Here is an 18062-nt window from a genome sequence, read left to right as displayed (position 1 = left end):
CAGAGCAAACATACGTTTTTTGGTGTACCCGAACAAGCTGAATACATCAACTGCGAACTGGTAACAGATTGCAAGTATGCTATTATCTTCGGAGAGCCAAGAGATACCTCCAGAATCGATTAAAATTGAGTGGGCTACTCGTCCGAGAGCAAATGTTCCCAAGGATATTATAGCCTGCTTTCTGGAATACAAAATTAAAGAACAGGTGCTGACCAAAGCCCGCAAATCTGATCCTATACATTGGGAAATATTTCCAATAGAGTTGTACCAGGACTTGGCTACAATAACATTAAAACGGCGGTCAGAACTGAGACATTGCCTTTTCTCGAAGATATTAAATATAATCAAATATCGCTGGCAACACCCATTCGCCCTATCCTTCTACATGGAGGGGAAGCTGCAGTGGGTATGCACATTAGAGGAAGCCCACGCCCTACCACCAGAGGTAGATCCTCTGCTGTCTACATTAGGGGAGAACCCTTGACTATGAAGTCCAAAGGAGAATGTTCAACTCTTCCGTGATGGGCGAGAATTGCACATGGCAAAGGCCGCCTTACCAGGCAACTATCTGGATTACAATTCTCACCACGTGTCAATGCCTGATCTGCTAGCGGAAACTGGAGCAATCACTGGTAGATGTAAGGAGGTGTGACAAGACGTATGAGGAGAGACTTGATGACCTGAATACGTATACTCTGGAAGAAAGGAGAAACAGGGGTGATATGATACAGACGTTCAAATATTTGAAAAGTATTAATCCGCAAAGGAACCTTTTCCGGAGGTGCGAAGGCGGTAGAACGAGAGGACATGAAATGAGATTGAAGGGGGGCAGACTCAGAAAAATGTCAGGAAGTATTTTTCACGGAGAGAGTAGTGGATGCTGGAATGCCCTCCCGCCGGAGGTGGTGGAAATGAAAACGGTAACAGAATTTCAAACACGCGTGGGATAACATAAAGGAATTCCTGTTCAGAAGGAATGGATCCTAAGGAGCTTAGCCGAGATTGGTTGGCAAGCCGGTGGCGGGAGGCGGGGATAGTGCTGGGCAGACTTACACGGTCTGTGCCCTGAAAAGGACAGGTACAAATCAAGGTAAAGTATACACAAAAGTAGCACATATGAGTTATCTTGTTGGGCAGACTGGATGGACCATGCAGGTCTTTTTCTGCCGTCATTTACTATGGTTACTATGTAATGTCAACTTATTGGCTCGACTGGATGTCGAAATATTCAGACAATTGTATGACTTTTTATGCTTAAAATATAGGCTGGGTATTTCAGCAGCTGCTCCTAGGGGGCACGCATTTGTAATGTGGGGCATGCTATAAGCAGCCGCTCTCCCTTATTAACTAGCATGACCACTATGATCCGCTTCTTGGTTGTTTTGCAGGGAGGGGGTGGGTGGGGGGTTGGGGAATTTTCAGATTAGCTGGGGATGTGGAAATGGATGGCAAGGATTTGGGCTAAGAGGGCGTTATTCAGCGATGGTGACACTTAACCATTACATTCCAATCCTGGAAATTTAATTCTCTCTGATATAATATCATGGCATTTTATAACTTGCATGTCATTAAATGTACGGGGTCCCAATACTCCCATCAAACGCAAAATGCTATTTAAGGAAGCAACACGGGTGGGGGCTGATATTATTTTATACAAGAAACATACTTGCTGACCAAACACGCCTAATTAATAATAGTTCATGGCTGACCAAACACGAATACCTAACTTAATAATAGGTCATATCCTCTAGGGACTATCTATCCTCTAGTCGAATACACCCCAAGATAGCTGGAGTGGGTATTCCCTTGAAAAGGGTCACTCCTGGGTGATCTATTCCCAAAAGTCAGAGGGAATAGTAATAGAAATTTGTGGGTCTGTTTATACATTGTTGAATATATATGCTCCCAGTTAAGCACAGGGTGAATTCTATGATCAATTGACCATGAAACTGTCCCAAAAGTATAAAGGGGGGGAGTTTGTTGATAGGAGGGGACTTCAATCTTACTCTGGCCCACACACTGGATAATACCACCAATATAGTTTCATATTCCAGAGCTGACAGGGAAAAGCTCTATACGTGATTCACACTCACGTATAGAGTTCTGGATGGGAAGCCTAGGATCTGTTCCCACACACAGGCAACTTCCGTTCATACACGAACATGGTTTGGTCATGCTCCAATTATCATCACACTTAGGGAAACAGGGGATACCTCCAAACTCCAGGGGATGGAGGTTCCCGGACACTTTGTTGGATGATCCCATATTTCCTTATCCTCAGCAGCAGATGAATCCAGGAACTGGTGGGTTGTATCCACCTACCAGCAGGTGGAGATAGAGAACACTGAAGACAAAGCAAGTGACCCTGAACGTCCAGGTCCTTACCACTTCAGTATATCGCTATCTCCAGCAGGCAGGTGGTGGATGGATTCCTTCCAGCTCCTGGGTTTTGCCGCCAGTTGAGCTTGGGGGCGTGTGGCTGAGGGTGCCAACCTTGAGGACATACTTGTTTGACAGGTCCCTGTTGTACCTTCTTCCCCTGCTCTCTGCTCCTGGTTCTTTGACAAGCTGCAACCCCCCCCCCCCCCCAAAAAAAACAAACAAAACAAAACAAAAAAACCACAGGGTTCTCCTCACAGCACTGCAGCCTATAGCTGGCACAAAAGAAAACCTCCGTGGGGGCCCTTTAAAGTTGTGCTCTATCTGGTTAACGTCTGCCGAGCTGTAGGGAGTAGGAGTGCCTTTTAGCCTCCTTCAGAGAGCTGCTGCTGCCGTCGGGAGCTCCTTTTAAGCCCCAGTGAGTACTTTTTAGTTGTGCAGTGTTAGTGTTTGGCTCTTGAGGGGGCGGATTGTGTTATGGTGGCGGAAGTTGTAAAGATGTTCCCGTTGCGGCTCTCGCCGTTCCACAGCAGGGGCTTGTATTGCAAAGTGTGTTGAAGGGCCTTTAGAGTCAGTCAGGGAGTCTTCTCGCTCTTCAGACAGTGCCGTGCGCGTCTCATTAGCCGCACCTGATGCGGCTGTGGAGGCAGCACTATTTTCTTTCTCTGATTCTTCCTGCCTTTCTGCAGCGGGTGGCTTCAATGCAGGGGCGGATTCGAGTGCGTATCTGATGTTTCCATGTCAGGCATGGATTTTCCCCCAGAGTTTATCCTTCTCTGTATCAAGCTTTATCCTCCTCCTGCTCCTTTGCCCTCCTTCTCAATCAACCTTGTGGAAGGCAGGATGGCTGCAGTATGAAGATCCTGCGGTTGAAGCGCAAGGAGATTAGTGTCCTCACCTGAGGGAGGGTCTGTGGGTCCTCATTCTTCCCGTCTTCCATTTTGGCGGGTTCTGGGGACAGGCCATCCTTCTAGGACTTGAGGAACTGGAGAGCAGTGAGCATTTCCCTGCTGAGCAGGATGATCCGACGACCGGATTTTTCATCGTGATGAGCTGCCTTCTCTCATTTCACAAGCTTGGAAGCTGTGAATATTTCGTAACCGGAAGAACAAGCATAGGTGTTGATCAACATTAAAATGGCAAGCACGCGGAAACCATATAAGGCCTTCCCTGTGCATGAATCTATTCAAGAACTCATCTCTGCACAGTGGCCTGACCCTGAGAGTGGGTTAAAAGTGGCTAGGGCTATGGCCTGTCTCTATCCTGTGGCTGTGGTTACGCTTGACACCTTCTCCTTACCTAAGTAGATGCTCTAGTGACTGCGGTCACTAAGAAGACTACTCTTCCAGTGGAAGGGGGAGTTGCACTTAAGGATATGCAGATAGGCGTCTTGAGACTACCCTTAAACGTTCCTTTTAGGTGGCAAACCTTAGCCTTACAGGACTCCATATGTAGCTCCTAGCAGCCAGAGTGTGTCTTTCTCGGTTTCAGCAGGGTTTGGGACACGACCAGGAATCAGCTCCCTTCTGGTGGCCAGTGCTTCGATGGAGATGGCTTCTCGCCTATTTGCAGATGCCCTTTATGATTTGGTCAGGGGGTCGGCTAAGCAGATGGCCCTGGCGGTTTCAGCTTGCCGTCTGGTTGTGGTTGCGCCACTAGTCGGCAGACATGACTTCCAAGCGGTGTCTTACCAGACTTCCTTTTAGAGGAAAGTTACTTTTCGGAGAAGATCTTGAAAAGATTGTGAAGGATTTGGGGGCGACAAACCCAGACCTTCTGTGAGGCCAAGTTCTTCTAGGCCGCATTTCTGTGACACTCGCTGCTATCCCTCTGGTCGTGGTTCTTCCTTTCCAGCAATCCTAGATTTCCAGCAGAAGGCCTCCTTTCGGAGTGACAAGTGGGCGTGGGGATCTGCAGCCAGACCTCAGGTCAGGATCGCTCTACCCAATGATGGGACGCAGGTCCACTCTTTGGTTGTTTCTATGGAAGTTGGCTGACCCTTTTTTAAGAAGAGTGGGCCAAGATTACTTCAGACTAGTGGGGTTTAGATCATCAGAGACGGGTACAGGTTAGAATTTGCATGCCCGTCGCAGATTCCTTTTTGGAATCTTGATGTTGCCATAGTGGTCAAGAAAAGCCTGCCGTAGAATCCACATTTTCAATCTGCCGGAATTTCAATCTGCCGGATGTAGATTGGAAAGTTCCGTCTGCGGAAACGGAAAGAAGTAGAGAGATCGTGGATGCTTTTCAAAGTGCTCTGCTCAGACAAATGGTGACGGAACCCACGAGGGAGGGAGCGATGCTGGATCTGGTGCTCACAAATGGGGATAGTGTGTCAAATGTCCGAGTGGGTGCTCACCTGGGCGGCAGTGACCATCAAACGGTTTGGTTTGATATGACTGCTGAAGTGGAGGGCAGCCACTCAAAAATCAAAGTCCTGGATTTCAAGCATGCTGACTTTAGTAAAATGGGGGAATACCTGAGGAAGGAGCTGATGGGATGGGAGGATGAATGAGAAGTGAAAGGACAGTGGTCCAAGCTGAAAGACGTGGACGTCAACCCAGTCGTGAGAACAATCAGCCTGCTGTCCTCGGAGAACACCTGCTACAGGTATGTATCATTCGCTATCCCACCAGTTCCTGGATTCATCTGCTGCTGAGGCTAAGGAAGGTAAAATTATGACTTTTATGATAATTTTCTTTCTTTAAGTGCAGCAGATGAATCCAGGATCCCTACCCATTTTTTTGCTGTGGTCGCACTTTTCGTTCTTCACTTTCAGGTGAGTAATATCTGACGTGTAAAAAAAAAAAGAGAGAATTCAAGAAGAGAGACGGGAGTAGATGTATTGTAGCTTTTTTTTCTCACAGGATTCTGTTCTTATGAGCATAGTTTTCCTTGGAATTTTTTGTTGTTTTTGTTGCCACATTGTTGTGAGGAGTGTTCTTCTTTTAATATTTTATCCCTGTCTTCTGCTTTGGGGATGAGACCTATACTGAAGTGGTAGAGAGCTGGATGTCCAGGATCACTGCTTTGTCTTCAGTGTTTTCTATCTCCACCTGCTGGTAGGCGTATACAACCCATCAGTTCCTGGATTCATCTGCTGCGACTAAAGGAAAGAAAATTATCAGGTAAGTCTTAATTTTACCATGTTAAACGAATTGAGGGTGAGTTGCAGGAATTCCTATGCTTTAATGATACCCCTGAGGTAGCGCCTGACATTTTATGGGAAAGTCTGAAGGTGGTTTTCAGGGGGAAATTGATTTCCATACAAGCTCATACTTATAAGTCTACTAAGCAACAAGATCGTGATCTCAGAAAACGCATTCACTACTTGGATACTTTAGGTAAACATCAACAGGCCACTCCTACGCAGCTGGTGGCACTACACAAATCTAGGATACAACTATTTGATCTGGAGCTTAATATTATACAGGAACAGTTACAGCGCACACAACAGGAATATTATGAATTTAATAACGAGGTGAGCCTGCTGCCGGTTTATAAGCCGAAACAAATCCTACTGCAATGCGATTCATTCAGTGAGGGATACTTTGGGGCAGCTGTGCACTCAGGCGGCTGATATTCAGAGGGAATTTGTACAATACTACAAGCAGCTTTATACACCGGAAGCGTTTCCCTCGCTAGTTCTCTTGGCTCAAACCCTCGACTTCTCTTCGCCACACTGAACTCTCTCCTCAAGGTGCCTCCATCTCATACTTCCCCCTCACTATCTCCTCAGACCCTAGCTGAGTTCTTCCACGACAAGGTTCAGAAGATAAACCTTGAATTCTCTACCAAGCCACCCCCACCTCTGCCTCCCCTTGTCCGATCCCCAATCTCCCCAACCCCTCCATCCTTTTCCTCCTTTCCCGAGATCACTAATGAGGAAACAATACATCTTTTCTCCTCCTCTACTACTACTACTATTTAGCATTTCTATAGCGCTACAAAGCATACGCAGCGCTGCACAAACATAGAAGAAAGACAGTCCCTGCTCAAAGAGCTTACAATCTAATAGACAAAAAATAAAGTAAGCAAATCAATTAATGTGTACAGGAAGGAGGAGAGGAGGGTAGGTGGAGGCGAGTGGTTACGAGTTAAAAGCAATGTTCCTCTGATCCGATTCCTACCCACCTTCTTAGCACCATCTCTCCCACTCTCACCCCTTTTATCTGTCATATCCGCAATCTTTCACTTTCCACTGCGACCGTTCCTGATGCCTTCAAACATGCCGTGGTCACACCACTCCTTAAGAAGCCTTCATTTGACCCTTCCTGTCCTTCCAACTATCGACCCATCTCCCTCCTCCCCTTCCTCTCCAAGATACTTGAACGTTCTTCGCCGCTGTCTTGACTTTCTTTCATCTCACCCTGTTCTCGACCCACTCCAATCTGGCTTTTGCCCTCTTCGTTCAACTGAAACTGCACTTACAAAAGTTTCCAACAACCTGTTACTGGCCAAATCCAAAGGTCTCTATTCTATCCTCATCCTTCTTGGACTATCTGCGCTTTTGACACTGTTAATTATAGCTTACTCCTTGATACGTTGTCTTCACTTGGATTCCAGGGCTCTGTTCTTTCCTGGTTCTCCTCCTATCTCGCACCTTTAGTGTACACTCTGGGGGATCCTCTTCCTTGTAGTGCTTTAGAAGTGATAAGTAGTATAGTAGTAGTAGTTGATATTCAATCATATCTAGATAGGGTGGACATGCCAACCTTAACCACTGCGGAACTGGACACACTGTCAGTAGACGAAATCCTCTGGGCGATTAAAAGCTTACCCAATGGGAAAACGCCTGGCTTGGATGGATATAGTAACCGCTTCTATAAATGTTATAAAAATGTAATACCTCCAATTCTAGTCAGATTCTTTAACTCTGTATCAGATGACACAACCCTGCCACTAGAGTGGAGATTGGCCGGTATTACATTATTACTTAAACCTAACAAGGACCCACAGAGTTGTGGCTCATATCGGCCCATCTCACTACTAGGGACTGATTACAAAATCTTCACTAAAGTTTTAGCAAAACAACTACAAGTAGTTTTACCATGTTTAATTCATGCTGATCAAGCAGGTTTATTCAGAGTAGACAAACTTTTGACAATACTAGAAGGACACATCACTTGATTGATAGAGCACAAATTCAAACTGAACCGGTGGTGTTTCTGTCGGATGCAGAGAAGATCTTTGATAGGGTCCTCTGGCCCTATCTTTTTGCACTCCTGTAGGATTTACAGGTCCTTTTCCGCATCATATACAGGCCCTATATAACCACCCACTAGCCTAGCTAAAAATCAATAACATGTATACACAATCTTTTGATCTATTTAGAGGCACTCGACAGGGCTGTGCCCTTTCTACACTCCTATTCGCTCTCTCAATGGAGCTCCTTGCCTGTCTTGTCTGAGAATCTCCATTAGTACAAGGGATTTGGGTGGGAGAGCAAGACACTAGAATTATGCTTTTTGCTGATGATGTTCTTCTCCAGTAGCTGAGCCACAGGCCTCGCTTCCTGCGATCATGGATATTTTAACAATGTATAAATCCCTCCTCTCTGTACCCTTCTCCACCACCGCCAACTCCAGGCTCCGCCCTTTCTGCCTTGCCTCACCCTATGCTTGGAATAAACTCCCTGAGCCCATACGCCAAGCCCCCTCCCTGCCCAGCTTCAAATCCTTGCTCAAAGCCCACCTCTTCAATGTTGCCTTCGGCACCTAACCATTATACCTCCATTCAGGAAATCTTGACTGCCCCAATTTGTTTGACTGCACTTTTTGTCCTTTAAATTGTAAGCTCCTTTGAGCAGGGACTGTCCTTCTTTGTTAAATTGTACAGCGCTGCGTAACCCTGGTAGCGCTTTAGAAATGTTAAGTAGTAGTAGTTTCGGGATTTAAAATCAATCTCCAGAAATCTGAGTTACTACCTATCAGGCTTCCACCAGAGATGCAGCTGTCCCTAAAGATGGAATTTCCATTCCAGTGGGCCAAGTGCTATATTAGATATCTGGGGGTCAATTTAACTCCAAATGCAGCTACAATATTTACACAGAAATGTCCACTTAAAAGAACTATTCACGGAATTGGAGAGATGGGGTGGTTTACGCTGTCATGGGTGGGGAGGATACGGCAGTGAAGATGACATTACTACATTATGTATCTGTTCATGGCTTTGCAAATTAACATACCACACTCATTTTTTAGATCCCTCACTAGAAAAGTTCTTGCCTTTATTTGGTGTAAGAGACCCCCAAGCGTAAACTGGAATATTCTTTGTCAATCTAAGAAAGATGGTAGCATGGGGCTCCCCAATTTTGCACTATATCTTAGGGCAGCCTTACTCCAAACTGTAGCAATATGGCAGAAGGGAGTCTGCAAACCAAGGACATATATTGATCAACACATTGGGGGATACTTCTCTTTGGGCCTAGTTCCATCCCGGTTAGGGTGGAACCTATCCTTTCGGAACAGTCTCCCCCTTGGATACCACTATCCCACAGGTTCTGGACTAGTGGGAAGGACTAATGGAAATAAAATTATCAGTAAGACCTAATTTTTCCTAAGTTTTGGTTCATTTGGGACCTGAATAGGATTTTATGTATTTAGCTTTTGGGATTTAGTTCATGACTTTTCAGTGGTAACTCAAGGTAAGTTACAGTCAGGTATGCTAGGTATTTCCCTGTCCCAATAAGGCTTACAGTCTGTTGCACCTGGCTTCCTTGGTTCTTAGCCTGCTGCTCTAACCATTAGGCTACTTCACTTAAGAGTTATTCTTTCTACCCCTTTTACTTATGACTTAAGTGCTATTATTGAGGAACAGTTGATCTCCATGTTATGTGAAGGATGGATGACTTAGATCAGTGTTTCTTAACCCAGTCTTTGGAGCACATCCAGCCAGTCAGGATTTCAGATACCCACATTGAATATGAATGAGATAAATTTGCGTTCACTGCCTCCTTGTTATGCAAATCTATCTTGTGCATATTTATTGTGAGTATCCTGAAACTTTGACTGGCTGGATGTGCCCCGAGGACTAGGTTGAAAAGCACTAACTTAGATGACCATGGGGTTTCCTAGGTAAAGAAATAATTTTCTGATAAAAAGACTAACGCACACTAGTTACCAAAGTATTGAACTGGTTCAGTAAAAGGTCTCTCGCAGCTTGCTTGTTTTTTTTTTTTTAATTTCTGTTTCTAATTGAATCAAATTGGTAGGGGAGAACATGATTTGAAGACGCTAGTTCCTGGCCTTCAGTGTGCCTAACATACCTTTGTAGATAATGGTTACTGTTTTCCTTTTTTTAAAGTACACAAAATTAGTACATTTCCAGTTTCTTCATGTTTTGCAATATACAATACTAAAATTAATCTTTCATTTAGGGTTTTATACGAGTGGAAAGAAAGATTAAAGCTGGGCTGTGAAATTGTTCAGACTACTCCAAATGGCCATTCTGGAAGTATCAGTGGTAATACCTCATCACAAAAAGTGTTCATCACTTATCGAAGAGCTTCAGAAAACATGACTCAGAATTCTTTAGCAGTCACAGATATATGCATAATTATTCCAAGCAAAGGAGAAACTCCACCACATACTTTCTGCAAAGTCGACAAAAATTTGAACAATAGTATGGTGAGACATTTATTTGTATTATATTTGTATTGTATTATTTGTTTATATCGTTATCCTTGCTGATAGTTAGGTTTTTTTGTTCTGTAAGCTTTGTAATAGAGAATGACGCGGGGACAAAGTTTGGACCCATCCCCGTGAGCTTTGTCACCATCCCCATGAACTCTGTCTGATCTCATCCGCACAAGCCTCGAACAGTTATGATTTTATATTTAAATCATTTTATTAAAGTATAACTATAGTTCTGGTTCCTCTTTCCCACATGCATCACTTTGCACTTGCTCACATTAAATGCCATCTGCCATTTGGATGCCCAGTCTAATAAGGTCCTCTTGTAATTTTTCACAATCCATAAAATGGTATATCTGGGAGGCCAAGCCTGGAGTGGCTGTATAGGTCAGATTAGAATCTAACAAATTCTTTTTGTATATCAGGTGCATCCTGTAGAGGAGTGCCTCCTTGAGATATAATCTGAGAAATGTAGTTCTGGAGTTTGTTTTTTAAGCTTCCAGGTCAGGAGGTGACTAGTCTTATTGCCAAATTCAAAATGCGCCTGCTTAGTGTATTGTAATTGAATGCAAATGTCATCTAATTCCAAATCCTGTAATCACAGCATGATGGAGCTCCTCTCGCTGGTAGGAATATTTTGCAATGGAGCTTCTGCTGTAGTGAGAGAGCCTTCCCTCTTACTACCACTTTCAGTGTTTTCCATAAAGTTAACGGGGCTATCTCTAGGTCTTTTTCTAGTTTTTTCAATATTAAGTGGATCAAGCAATAATGCTTCTGGAAATCTGTAGAGCTCCTATTGCTAGAGTAAGTAAAATAGGACTATAATCTGACCATGTATGCGCATAAATTTCTGAACCTGTCATTTTTTTTTTTAAACTTTAAATGTTTATTGAAAACCAGATCACAGTAACAAGACATACAACCGTACGCCATCCATCAGGCTACTTACATCAGTCCTATGGTCAATAGTTGGTGCAACAATCAACAAACCCATCCCTCTTAACCCTATAACAATATGCTTAACAACTGTACTCAAGTAGCCCTCATGATAAACATTCCCCAAGTTGGTCTGCAAATGAGGGAGATTAACTGCCCCCCCCCTTTACCAATCTGTAGGTTTTGGTTTTCTTATTTAATTCCCCCTCCCCGCCCCTCTCTAGTGACCCGTCCCCAAACTAAATAACAGAAAAACTTCAGTATGATATCACAAGGCCGCCGCTGGAAGTCTTGGCAGCCATTTTTAAAAAGCAATGCAGCAACAAGAGGGTCAACGACAGCAGGCAGGAAAGACTGGGGATCTTTCCTGCCCCGAAGAATCCACTAGACCACCAGGGTGGCTTGAGGTATGTGCCAGGAGGGGCACCCTGTGGCTCAGGGGAGGAGAGGCAAAACTTAGATTGCTGTGCATTCCCCCTGCTCCCGTACATCTGTGTAAACAGGAGCGGAGACAGCAATAGCAGGGAGTGGGAGGGAGATGCCAAGGCCACTGCGGTGCCCCTGGGAGCGCGAGGCCCTGTGAGGACTCCCTCCTTGACAACGTCTGGCTTCGGTGCCTTTCCTGCATACACTTCCTTAATTGAAGGGGTGCTCCTTCTCTTCAAAATCCTTGGCATATCACTGTGTCCAGCTATCTCCTCCAGTCTCTTGTAACTCTTCAATGTAAAAACACCCCTGCAGCGGCTCCAATTGAGAGGGAGAAAAGTAAGGATTGTGGAGTGAAGTTCACTTGCGTCCACTCTGCATGGAGGCCAAAGGTCTATACAGGAGTACGTAAGGTGTACCAGGGAGTAGAAAGTGTAGTCCCTTTCATTTCCATGATGGTGTCTCTACAGATCAGTCAGTCCCAGTGTTGTAAAAAACATATCAGGGATGTCCTATCAGAGTAGGCGTATCCCGCTGTAGAGACAGTGTTGCCTAGATTAGGGTCTATAGTAAGATTAAAGTCTCCCCCTACTAAGATATTTCCTTCAAGATGTTGAGTTACAATACCAGTTAAGTGGTCAAAAAAGGTGCCTTGATTAGTATTGGGAGCATAAAGATTGAGAAAAGTAAACTGGTATTGGTATAGTGACAATATTAAAAGAAGATACCTCCCCTCTTTGTCTGGGAGGCCTTTATGAATCTGCCAGAGTATTGTGTGGGTTAAAAGAATACACACCCCTCATGTTTTAGCTGCCAATCTGTTAGATGCCAAGTAAGTCAACTGGTATTGCTTATTGCGGAGCATGTGTTCGTGTAAGGGCATTAAATGAGTCTCCTGGATAAAAATTACCTCCTCCCTTAAGCAAGCAACATCCTTGAAAATGAGGCTTTGTTTAATGAATCTAATACAGTTGTCGATAAGATAATTAGGATGGAGAATTTAGCTGAATGTACATCTGTGCTTCTACTATGAATGCCAGAGGAGGAGAAAAAAATTAGTAACAAAACTAACGTAAATTCTATTTGCATTACATTCAGGCCAGCCCAGCCATCTCTCCCCTCCCTTCCCCAGAGAGGAGTGCTTACAAGTAGGTACAAAACGGTTGTAACCCACCAATAGAAAGGAAGTTAGCCAAGTACTGAATCTCAATTACTTCTTAACTAAATGCAACATCCCATATAACATATTAAGCATGTTAGTGTATAGAAGAGATCATCACATAAGCATTGCAAACTCCACACATAACTTGATGTTATAGCAAGGGGAACAATCCTACAGTCAAATCTGTAGGTCAAATAAGCCTGCCCAAGGCAGTAGTAGGCCACTTCAGTTAAGATGGCCAAATTCTCCGAGGACAAGCAGGCTATATTATACTCACAACTGGGTCGTCGTCCGTGAAAAATTTTGCCAAGCAAAAAGAGAGAGACTTCTAGAACGCTGTGTCGCGCGGGCTGTACATACCGTGCATGTGCAAATGGCTTCCGCCCGTGACGCGAGCGTGCCTTCCTTCAGTTCTTTTGATCTGCGATCGAAGATAGACGTCTTTGTTGGACTGCGTTTTTCTTTTTGGCTCAGGAGATCGGGTAAGCGTTTACCGCTTCCCCTTTTTTCTTTTTCTTCTTTAAACTTTTGATCTCTTAAAAAAAAAAAAAAAAAAAAAAAGAAGACCTTTTTTCCTTTAATTATTAGGTTTTCTTCACCTTTTTAAGTTTTTTTTTAATTTTTCCGTCGCGGCTGCCGTTTAGGCTGCTCGGTCGGGTTATTTTTTCCTTTTTTGTGCCTTTTTGTTTGGCACGATCGGGTCATTTAATTTCGCAGCCGCTGTTTTCTCGTCCATGTCATCGAGGACTCCCAGCGGCTTCAAGCGTTGTACTCGCTGCAACCGGACCATCTTGGGTACCGACCCCGACACGTGGTGTCTCCAGTGCCTTGGGCCCGACCAGCTGCCTGCAAGCTCTGTCTTTTGATGAAGAAACAGACCCAAGTGGCTTGGGAGGCTCAAAGTGAGAAACTTTTTTCTGATCGGACCGGTCCTTCAACGTCGGCATCGACATCTGTACCGAGGACGTCGAGGGAAGCAGCAACACCGAGAGTACAGGTAATGGCTGCCGAATGACCGCATTGAGTGGGTCTCCACCTATCTCTAGGCCTACTGCTATGCAGGCCTCCCGGGACTGACCTTCATCGGACCCGTCCCCGAGGAGCGTGAGGATTCCAAATCCTCCTCAGTACAGAGGAGTGTCGATGACGGGCGTCGAGCGAAGGCTAAGAAGCACTGTCATCATTCTCCTTCCATGCACGGTACCGAGAGCTCCGGGGAGCCGAGAGAGCACCCGAGAAGCGTCTGTGCGGGAGGACTGCTCACCCTCCATACAGGAAGTGCCGATGCGTCGGTCATCTGGCAGCCTGGTACCGGCTCTTGAGCCCCTTCAGATTCTGCAACCGATTCCTGCACCGGCCCCCCAGCCTTTTCCGATGGAAGCTCTCGACAAGCGCATCAGGGCCCTTCTTCCGGAGCTTCTGGAAGGGTTGCTTCGCCAGTCTGCCTCGTTGTTGGGGGTGCTTGCGCCTTCTGTACCGACTGTGGAGATGGCATCTGGCCATCACCTGTGGTGAGGTCCCCGTCCTCGGTACTGCTTGTGGTATCGGCGTTGGCTGCCACTCAGGTTGATTCCCTCTTCGTGTCGGTGGAGGAAGCTTCGCCAGAGTCCAGGCAGGGTTGACTTCTCGATACCCATCACGAGGTCGTCGATCCTCGACATCAAGACGGGTTCAGGATGCTCTTATGGAGCTTTTGTCCGATACCGATGAGGAGCACTCGTGGGAAGAGGAGGAAGACCCCAGATATTTTTCAGAGGAAGAGTCATGTGGGGTTCCCTCTGATCCTACTCCGCCAATTGAAAGTAGAATGTCTTCACCTGAGATTCTTTCTTTCTCATCTTTTGTTCTGGAAATGTCTATGGACATTCCATTCCCTATGGAGGTTGTGGATGAGCCCAGGGCCGAGATTCTCGAGGTCTTGGATTATTCTCTGCCTGCTGAGGTTGCAACGGCCCCCTTGCATAATATGCTCAGGGAAGTACTTATGCGAAATTGGTCGTGCTCTCTTTCTAACCCAGTGGTCCCCAAAAAATCCGAGTCCCCAGTCAGAGTCCATGGAGAGTCTGTAATGGTGAAGCCCAACTTCCTCACGATTCCATGGTGGTGGACTCTGCTCTCAGAAGAGCCAAGAGTACTAGGACTATGCCTCGGCACCCCCAGGCAGAGAGTCTAGGACCTTGGATTCTTTTGGGAGGAGAACGTATCAGGCCGCTATGCTCGCCGCCAGCATCCAAACTTACCAGCTCTACACGAGCATCCACTTGCGGAACTCGGTGAGGCAACTGTCTAGTTTGGTTGAAGCACTTCCTCCGGAGCTCGCCGAACCTTTTCACCAGGTGGTCAGGCAGCAGAAGGCATGTTGCAAATTGCTGGCCAGGGTGACTTACAACACTTTTGATGTAGCATCCCGAGTAGCTGCTCAGGGTATAGTGATGCGCAGACTCTCATGGCTGCGTGTCTCTGATCTGGATCATAAGACCCAGCAGCGAGTGGCGGATGTTCCTTGCCGGAGGGGGGAGGGATAATCTTTTTGGAGAGAAAGTAGAGGACATAGTCGATCAGATCAAAAAGCACCATGATGCTATGGATTCTGTCTCCCGCCGGGTGTCTTCTGCTACCACCTCCTCATCCAGGAGGCTTTTTGGAGGGAGGAGGAGTGCTCCCTATTCCTATAATAGGCGTAGGAACACTCCTGCTTCTCGGCAGCCACTTCAGGCTCAGTCCCAGCACACGTGTTCCCGTCAATGCCGTGCCCCTAAGGCCCCTAGGGCTCCCCAGCAAAAGCAAGGGACGGGCTTTTGACTGGCTCCAGTGCAGCATAGCCTCAGAAAAAGTGTCCGTACTGGACAGCTTGCCAGTCGGGGGGAGGTTGATATTTTTCACCAAAGATGGCCTTTATAACCTCCGACAGGTGGGTTCTTCAAAATATCCGGTTAGGATACACTCTCAAGCCTCCAAATTGCCTGCCAGGAGTTCAGTCCTTCAGCTCCCAGCACAAGCAGGTACTTGCAGAGGAACTCTCTGTCCTTCTGAAGGCCAATGCGGTCGAACCCGTTCCACCAAGGGAAGAAGGGCTGGGATTCTACTCCAGGTCCTTCCTTGTGCAAAAGAAAATAGGGGGGATGCGTCCCATCCTAGACCTAAGGGCCCTGAACAAATTCCTAGTCCGAGAAAAGTTCAGCATGGTTTCCCTGGGCACCCTTCTTCCCATGATTCAGGAAAATGATTGGCTATGCTCTCTGGACTTAAAGGATGCCTATACTCGCATCTCGATACTCCCAGCTCACAGGAAGTATCTTCGATTTTGGTTGGGATAAGGAGCCAGTGAAGTGACTTGAGGAGAGGGCTAATATGAGCATAGCGACATTGGCGGAATATTAATCGTGCATAGAATTTTGAACAGATTGAAGGGGAGAGTGAGGGTTAATGGGAAACCTGTGAGAAGCAAGTTGCAATAATCTAAGCGAGAGGTGATAAGAGTGTGGATGAGGGTTCTGGTAGTGTGCTCAGAAAGGAAAGGGTGAATTTTGGTGATTATAGAGAAGGAAACAACAGGTTTTAGCAGTCTGCTGAATATGTGCAGAGAGGAGGGAGGAGTCGATGATGACCCCAAGGTTACGAGCTGATGAGACAGGAAGGATGAGAGTGTTTATCCACAGAAATAGAGAATGGGGGAAGAGGAGAGGTTGGTTTGGGTGGAAAGATAATAAGCTCAGTCTTGGTCATGTTTAGTTTCAGATGGCGGTGAGACATCCAGGCAGCAATGTCAGAGAGGCAGGCTGATACTTTGGCCTGGATTCCTGCTGAGATTTTTGGTGTGGAGAGGTAGATCTGGGAGTCGTCAGCGTAAAGATGATACTGAAAACCATGGGATGAGATCAGAGTACCAAGGGAAGAAGTATAGATGGAGAAGAGAAGAGGTCCCACGCAGTATACACTGAAAGTACGCTGGGAGAGATAAGAAGAAAACCAGGAAAGAACAGAGCCCTGAAATTCAAGTGAGGACAGCGTATCAAGGAGTAGCTGTGATCAACAGTGTCAAAGCAACAGATAGATCTAGAAGGATGAGGATAGAATAGTGCCCTTTGGATCTGGCCAGGAACAGGTCATTGGAGACTTTAGCAAGTGCTGTTTCGGTTGAATGAAGAGGGCGAAAGCCAGATTGAAGTGGATCAAGAAAGATGTGTACAGCACGTTCAAGTATCTTGGATAGGAAAGGAGGAGGGAGATGGGCGATAGTTGGAAGGACAGGTAGGGTCCAATGAAGGTTTTTTTAAGGAGTGGTGTGACTACGGCATGTTTGAAGGCATCAGGAACAGTTGCAGTGGAAAGTGAAAGATTGAGGATATGACAGATAAAAGGGATGACAGTAGGAGAGAGAGTGTTAAGTAGATGGGTGGGAATAGGATCAGAGGAGCAGGTAGGTAGTTTCGAGAAGAAAAGATGTGTAGTTTCCTCTTCAGTGATTTCAGAAAAGGAAGAAAAGGAGGCAGGGTTGGAGGGTTGAGAGAATGGACTAAGGGAAGGAGAGGTGGAGGTGACCTGGTTGAGAATTCAAGTTCCTGGTCACTTGCAGCAGATGAATCCAGGAACTATTGGGTTAAGTCCACCTACCAGCAGGCGGAGATAGAGATAAACAAACTAAAGGCAGTGATGCCAGACGGCCAGCTCCTTCCTCAGTTAGCATGTCTCTATCTCAGCAGATGGTGGACGGCTTTTCTCCAGCTCCTGGGCCCAAGGCCTCTGAGGGTGCTCCAGGGCCGGTGGCCAGTTTGAGCTGGGGGTGGCGGACTGGTGGTGTCCCCTTTAGCAGCATACTCAGTTGCTGAGTCCCTGCTGCACCTCAAATTCCCTCTGAACTGGCTTTTGCTGTTCCTTTCCTTCCATGTTTGTTTCTGCCTCCTCACTAAAAAAAAAAAGAAGAGAACCATAGAATGTATTTAAAAGAGAAACAGGGAAGCACAGGGAAGTGTGTTTTTACTGAGAGTAGGTTTGTGTTACTGCTGTCCAAGTCCTCTTTTCTGTTGCCTGCTTGTCTGAGCCTGCCTTGAAGTGGAGTCGGAGAGTTTTTTTCTTTTGCTCAGCTGTCAGTTCCTGTGCTTTCCCGGTCCGGGTTAAGTCCTGCTGGGTTCCTGTTTGGGGGCGGGCGACGGCAGCGGAGGTGGTAAAACGCTGTTGCAGGAAAACGGCGTTTGGCAGTGGGCCTTTGCAGCGCAGGGTGCGCTGATTTTGCGGGACTCGACGGAGCAGTGGCCCTCCCCCCCCCCCGAGAGCGTGCTTTCCCACCGGAGCCTAGCGATTCTTGCGCCATTTTGCGATCGGTCGCGGAGCCGGCTCCAGTTGTGGTTTTGGGCAAAGCTGCTTCTCAGATGGTAGGGGAGTCGGGGGGCCGTCAGGCACTGTGGCCGGTGGTGCAGGTGTCATGGTTGTGACCTCCGTTGCAGGTGAGGGTTTTCGCCAGAGTTTATTTTGCTATCTGGCGTTTTATTGAAAAGGGCCTTGCCCCCCACCACGCGGCTGCGACA

At 46.4% G+C, this 18062-nt stretch overlaps 1 protein-coding gene across 1 annotated transcript in view; it reads left to right on the top strand.

The window, feature by feature from the left end:
* The window catches only part of DENND4A (DENN domain containing 4A), a 576041-nt gene that overhangs the window by 36188 nt on the left and 521791 nt on the right, over positions 1-18062 (top strand). The window contains 1 exon segment of the mRNA XM_030189785.1: positions 9758-10007. Within this exon segment, the coding sequence (XP_030045645.1) occupies positions 9758-10007 (250 nt within the window).

This window comes from Microcaecilia unicolor, chromosome 1, assembly GCF_901765095.1.
Source record: "Microcaecilia unicolor chromosome 1, aMicUni1.1, whole genome shotgun sequence".
In the NCBI taxonomy this organism is placed as follows: Eukaryota; Metazoa; Chordata; class Amphibia; order Gymnophiona; family Siphonopidae; genus Microcaecilia; species Microcaecilia unicolor.
This window is presented reverse-complemented; position numbering and strand designations above follow the sequence as displayed.